Here is a 6,793-nt window from a genome sequence, read left to right on the forward strand (position 1 = left end):
CTGAGAAAACAGGAATCTGACCAAGTTTGACCCAGGAGGCTAATTCTTCCATGTATTCGTGCTGATCCTCCTCCAGTCCCTCACTACTTAATCGGATTATGTCAATGTCTCATGCCTGGGGCGTGGCAAGGAAAGTGAGATTTCATTTGCCACCAGGCCCTAAGGCTTTTTTCTCATTCTAGGTCTCCAAATGCCAGACCACAGGTTCTTGGAGGCAAGCGCGCTGTCGCCCACCTGTATGTGTGTGCGTCCGAGTGCGCATAGGAGTTTAGTAATAGAAGGGTGCTGTGTCTATGCGTTCAGGGGCAGAATCTAGAGGCCCCGCCCCAAGGATGTTTGAGGGTCTCTGTAGGAGTCTCTTTCCCATCCCCGTTGGGCTCTTCTAACACAGAAATCCCACTCAAATAGTCTCGATAACTAGTTCCAAATAAGAGGGACCAGGATTGTTCTCTGCAACCTCCCCGCCAGAGGTGAGAGAGTGGAAGGGGCACCCTCCTCCCCCACTCCGCCCCACCCCGCTTGTTCAGTCTGGTTACTATAGCGACAGCCGCGGGGTGACCCAAGTGCTCCTCCCTCTCTCCTTCCATACCTAGAGAGATGACGGCACCGCGCTGACTGCGCCAAATTCCAGCCAATGGGCGACTGCTCCCGCCTTTCCTTCCACCAGCTCTCCCCACCTCCCCTCGGGAACTCGATTCACAAATCTGGACTGGGGATTTCCGGCTACTGGCCGGCTGAGAGGGCGCTGGGCAGAGTCCGGGGAAGAGTTGAGATCTGTCTTCCTAGGAGGACAGTCTTCCTGGGTTCTTGGGCCAGACTCCTGTAACTTACCACCAGAAAGAATCACATCTACTCCCGTATTATCCGGAAAATAACTGAGGCCGTCTGCAGCTCCTCCTACTCCTACATGCCCTCCCTCACCCTTGTCGAGTGCGCCCCGTCAGTACCACGGACAGCGAACCAGGGCCTTTCTAAGTGGGCTTCTCCCTCTTCTCTCTCCGAATGCTCCGGAGGTCTCCGTGGAGACCAGGGTCACAGACGTCAGCGCACCACTGCAGCCAGGGCCTCTTCGGGCCAATGAAAAACTGAATGGGGCGCTTAACTAAGTGGTTAAGAAGGCAATGGGGACCAAAGAGGAATCTCAGGCTAAATAGCTTACTTTTCTTCCTTCAGCCCCGAAGAATGGCTCCTGTCTTCCAGGCTGCCTGTGTACTAGCCTCCCTGGCGATTAAGTTCTAGGTCTGAATCTCAAGCAGGTATAGACCTCCCAAAGCTGCCTTGGGTAGGCACGTGGCTGAAACAACCTTGAAGCAGCCCCATGGGTAGAGGAAAGAGTATGGGGTTAAGAGTGGCATTCAGGCCCCACATGAAAGTGGTGAAAACAGACTTAGTCAAGCCTTGTCAACTCTTGACAGAATGAATGGCAGGGAGAGGTGGAGGAAAGAGAGAAAACAACAATAACTAGCTGATGCTGCCTCAATGAGCCACTCTGTAAAAGGGGAACAGCTTCTGCTGTCCTCGTCACTTATCCCCTAAATGGCCTGGGCGTTAATGCGCAGGTGGTCAGAAAAAATGAAGGCAGGGGTGGCGGGACGGGGTGGGGCAGGAATTCGGCCTTACCACCAGGCCTCATCCTTTGGCTCCCTCACTTTGTTCTCTGTAAGATGGAAGTCAGTGGGGTCAGGGGTGACGGAAACAGTAGATGTTCTCAGGGACTCGACCCTCCCCACTAGGCCCATGGGGGCCCGAGTGCCCTGCCTGTGATAGTTACATTCCCTCTCCCTCCCTCCCAAGGCCCAAAAAAAGGCTGGCGCAAAAACATCTGCAGGCGCTTCCAGCGCTTTATAGTTCTCTCCCGGACAGACGGACAGACAGACAATGCGGCCCGCACCGTCGGCCCGCATCATTGGCACCTTGGACACGGCACCAGGCCCAACCCAGTCCCTGGTACCCTCCCAGGAGAATTCTGGTCCGGCCTCAGATCAGCACCTCAGACAGTTCCGGGCCCACCCCCCACCCCTCCCCCCTCCCTCCGGAAACAACCAAATAAATTAAAAGTGGGGAGTGGGGGGGACAAAAACACCTAAGGGCAAGGAAGAGGGGTGCTCCTCCCTCAGAGTAAGAAGAGTATTCTGTCTCCTCCCACCCTTCTGCTGAGGCGCCGCCGCCACCGCCTGGGTGACCTCCTAGGTTGATTTTTGCCCCCAAACCTCAGCCTCCTGAAGCTGGCATCCCCCTCCCCCCAACTCCCGGCATGCAACACGTTGGAAAAGGTGGGGAGAGGTGGTGGGGTTGGGGCGAAGGACCATCCTGGTGGTTGTCTGGGCTCCCGGGGCTGCAGTTTCTGCTGTACCTCAGCCGATCCCAATCAAGAATTCATGTTCCCTTCGGTCTGGGGAGGAGAATACGGGGTCGCAGTCGGAGAGAGAAATGCAAGCTAACACAGGCGGAGACGGGGGAAGGCAGACGGGAGGGGGAAGATGGTGACACATGCCAGGAGCGAGGAAAAGAGAAGAAGGGGAAATGGGGACAGAGGTGCAGAAAGAGAAACGGGGCAATGAGAGAGAGTCAGGTAGTGAGTAAGATGGAGACGGAAACACACACCCAAGGAATGGAAAGTGGAACTGCAAGGAGGAAGGTGGGAAGGCAAAAGATGAAGGAAGGAAGGAAGGAGATGAAGAGATGGACAAGTTCGAGGGAGACGGACTTACACAGAGAAGGGAAGGGGGTGACCCGGGCAGAAATGGAGAGATGAGGGTGCAGACAGATAGAAAGGGTGAAGTTGGGGGTTCCTCTCCCGCGCTCATCCCCCAACCCCACCCTGCGCCCAGCAAATCCAAACGCCGAGGCCTCTGGCATCCTGGCCTCCACCTTCCCCTGCGGGGCAGGGGCGGCTCCTCCTCCGGCCACGGCGCGGAGCGGCGGTAGCAGCGGCGGCGGCTTGATGGTCCCGGGGGCTCCGAGTGTGTGTTAGGGGCTGGGGCAGGGGGCGGACGCGGCCCTGGGTTATCCCTAGCGGTCCAAGTTCATAGTCCAGTGCTTGGCTCCAGTCGCGCAGCTGTCCCTGGCGGCCGAAGAGGAGGAGGAGGTGGAGGGGGCCGCGGGCGCGCCCCCGTTGGGTGGACCCCCTGCGCCGGCGGAGGCCTCGCCCTCGTTCTTGAGGTCTTGGAAGACCTGCGTGAAGAAGTGGGGGTCGGCGTTGAGCCGCAGCATCTGCGGGCTGAGCCGCTGGATTAGGCGCAGGCAACGCTGCCAGAAGCGCTCCTTGTCGGGCTCCACGAGGAAGGGCTTGAGCGGGTAGGAGATCTCGTTGCCCATGTAGGAGTAGGCGAGGTAGAGGCAGGTGAGGAAGGCGGCCTGCAGCTCGGCGGCCGACGCCAGCTCGTCCCCGCGCAGCGACTCGCGGCACAGCAGGTACACGAACACCAGGTTGGCGGGCGTAATGAAGGCCTGGTCTTGCCAGCCCTGCAGCAGCAGCGAGCGGTCCACTCCGCGGAACCAGCCCACCAGCTCGCCTGGGCTCAGCTCCTTGAGACGGTAGCAGCGCCGGCACACGAAGTCGCCCAGGCAGCGCAGCAGCTCGCCGGTAGAAGCCTGCACGATGACCCGCCGCGGCGAGCCACCAGGGACCGGCGGCGCCGCCTGCGGGGCTGGAGGCAGCGGAGGCGGCGGCTTTCCTCCGCCCGAGCCTGGCGGCGGAGCGCCTGCGCTGCCCCCCGACGGCGGCTCGCAGGTGGCGGCGGCCGCGGGCACGGTGGGCACAGGCACCGCCAGGGGCTTGGCGGCGCCGCCGCCGTCGGGGGGATCCCGACCTTTGCGGAGAAGGTTCTCGCGGTTGCGTTGCTGGACCAGGGGGTCGGGGCCGGTGGACGCTGGCTTGGGCGTCACCTTCTTGCTGCCTTTCTTCTTCTTGGCGGACGCGGCCACAAGGCGCTTCCAGGTGAGCGCGGAGATGAGCACGGACGGCCGTTTGAGCCGGCTCTCGCCTTTGCCGCCCTTGCCCGCTGGCGGCGCCCCGTAGCCCCCCAGCGCCTCGTCTCCCGCGGGCGGCGCCTTCTTCTTCTCCTCGGGCAGCCCGCCGGGCCTCCGGCCCTTGGCCGAGGAGGCGGGGGAAAGAGACAGCACCGTGCCCATCCTGCAGAGCGGGGCCGGCGCCCGGGCCCCGGCGGGAACCGCGGGCGGCGCCCCTGCCCGCCGCGCCGCCGCCGCCGCCTCTGCTGCAGCCCCCGGGGACCCGGCGGTGGGGGCCCAGCCCCGGCCCGGGCGCGGGAACGGGCAGTAGAACGAGGCTGCTTTGGCTGTTCTGCGCCGGCTGCTCCGGGTCTGAGCTGCGCCAGCTGCAGCGTCAGCCCCACCCCTTGGGCCCAGTCTTCGCCGCGCCACGCCCCGTCTCACGCAGCCAATCCTTGCCCAAGCTGCCCTCCTAACCGGCAGCTGCGCTGACCAATAGAATCTCTCATGCCAATCTCAAGTTCCGCCCATCCCCATGCCTTGGTCTCTGGTCCAGTCCCTTCACCAGAAAGGGGAAAGGAGGACGAGATGGCTGGTTCGAGGACCTCGTCAGGGTCAGAGCCGGTGGGTGGGTGGGTGTGGGAGGCTTCTCCCACCTACCTCTACAGATCCTAGGGCCCTGAGTCAACTTGTTTTGATGCACTGGATCGCGATAGCAGAGATGCCATGGGAACAGCCTCCCTCCCCTTTTGATTATGTGCTGGGGTCGGGGGTGTCCGCGTGGGCAGCTGCTTCATCAAGGCGAGTGCCTTCATCAGGGTGCCCAGGCCCCATATGGGTCGCACTGCACCAGCTCTTCCAATCTAGCAGTCGGTGGAGTCCCTCTGAACTCTCCTCCCCTCCCTTCCCTATGTGGCCACCAGGGAAGACTGCAGCAGGTGTATTCTTGCTCTGCCTGTGATGAGATGTTGGCTGGGCCCTAGTCTGCCTGAAGGTCGCGACCCTCCTCCTTAGGGGCCTTTACTCTGGGGGTGGTAAGACGCTCAGATTTGTCACCGAAGCCACGGTTTGCCGACCTAATTCTCTGCTGCTGAGTCTGTTGTAAGAGGCCCTGAGCTCTGGTCCCTGAGCGACTGCTCTTGTGCTCTTTGCCCCTCTCCCCTCCAATCCCCTGATTTCACACTTGGGTGGATGATGGGTGATTGGTCCCTGGGGAAAGTCTGGAAATTGGTCTGTCCAGCCTCAGATAGCAGACCAGCCTTCTGTGCAGAGGGAGGCCCAGGAGGGTTGGTCCCACCCATGGCCAGTCCTGGGTCCAGGCTGAGATGGGTTTTCATTGTCACATGCTCCCTGCCATTCAGGTCCTAGCTGACCCCATTCCCAGTTCCAGACTATTAGGCTGGGTCCTGCCCATTTCTCTCTGGGTCTGTCTGTTCTCCCCTCGGCACCCATAAGGCCTTTGTCCTGGATTTGGTATTCTAAGGCAAAGGCAACCCACTACAGTACTCTCTCCTGGAAAATCCCATGGACGGAGGAGCCTGGTAGGCTGCAGTCCATGGGGTCGCTAAGAGTTGGACATGACTGAGTGACTTCACTTTCACTTTTCCTTTAATGCTTTGGAGAAGGAAATGCAACCCACTTCAAAGTTCTTGCCTGGAGAATCCCAGGGACGGGGGAGCCTGGTGGGCTGCCATCTATGGGGTCACACAGAGTCAGATATGACTGAAGCGACTTAGCAGCAGCAGCAGGTTTTACCTGCAGGTCTGGAGTCTAGCTGATTTTGGGCTGTTCTCTCTGCCTTGAAGGACTGTGTCCACTCTGCTCCTGGCTTGCTCTCTGGCTCCCCAGCACAGGAGTCTTCTGGCTTCTTAAGTGGACTTTGGAGATAGGTATGGGTTTCATGGAGGAGAGAAGCCTTCGCCTATCCCTGGTGGGTCAGATGGTAAAGAATATGCCTGCAATGCAGGAGACCTGGGTTTGATCCCTGGGTCAGTAAGACCCCCTGGAGAAGGAAATGTCCACCCACTCCAGTATTCTTTCCTGGAGAATCCCATGGACAGTGGGTACAGCCTGGTGGGTACAGTTGATGGGGGTGCAAAGAGTCTGACACAAGTGAATGACTAACATACACATGAATTCAGCAGAATTCTCAGACTTGGCCCCGGAGTCACCTCTATGCTCCTCAGAGACCACCAACCCAACTCCAAGGATCCACTGCTGTCAGGGCTTGAGTGTATGCACATGTGTACCCAGTTCATTGCAGAGAGGCTATTTCAGAATCCCCTTGGGATGCCAACCGAGGCACCAGCTTTTGTCAGCTGTCCCACAGGCCTGCCCCCACCCCACCCCTGTGGGGGCCTGTGGTCTAGCTGTATTGATTCCCTACCATACACCACCTTACACAGGCCAACTTGTACCCTTCCCTGACTCAGCACTCAATTGTACTTTCTCGGTGGGGTCTCTCCTCTTCCCTTAGATCTGATCTTTGTTCTCTCACAGCTCAAGCTGACCTGCCCAACCTCTCATTCTCCCCATAGTTACTGAAAAATGTTCCCTCTTTTCAGTTTCTGTAATTGGTCCTACTTCCTCCTACAAGGCTTTCTGAGTCAGCCTTTATCTGACACCCAAGGAACAGTCGGCTCACCAGTAGTTAAGGACAGGCCCCATAGCGACTGAGTTGCACTGGCAGAAACACCAGGCACATGGATTTGAATGGCACATGGGTCCTCTGCTCCCAGGAGTCCCTCACTGACGTAAGGCCTACTGCTGGTGTCACTCAGGACAAGAGTCTATGCAGCCCCTACAGATGTCACCACTATGGGATCCCCATTCCAAGCCCAGC

At 59.4% G+C, this 6,793-nt stretch overlaps 1 protein-coding gene across 1 annotated transcript; it reads right to left on the bottom strand.

The window, feature by feature from the left end:
• Positions 1 to 2,038: 2,038 nt before the first annotated feature.
• On the bottom strand, positions 2,039 to 4,283 carry CDK5R2 (cyclin dependent kinase 5 regulatory subunit 2). Its single transcript, XM_055398700.2, has one exon. The coding sequence runs from the start codon at positions 4,132 to 4,134 to the stop codon at positions 3,013 to 3,015; it is 1,122 nt and encodes a 373-aa protein (XP_055254675.2). The 5' UTR covers positions 4,135 to 4,283; the 3' UTR covers positions 2,039 to 3,012.
• Between the last annotated feature and the right edge of the window lie 2,510 nt (positions 4,284 to 6,793).

Source organism: Moschus berezovskii, chromosome 2 (assembly GCF_049115385.1).
Source record: "Moschus berezovskii isolate FMDL1 chromosome 2, NW_MosBer_1.0, whole genome shotgun sequence".
Classification (NCBI taxonomy): domain Eukaryota; kingdom Metazoa; phylum Chordata; class Mammalia; order Artiodactyla; family Moschidae; genus Moschus; species Moschus berezovskii.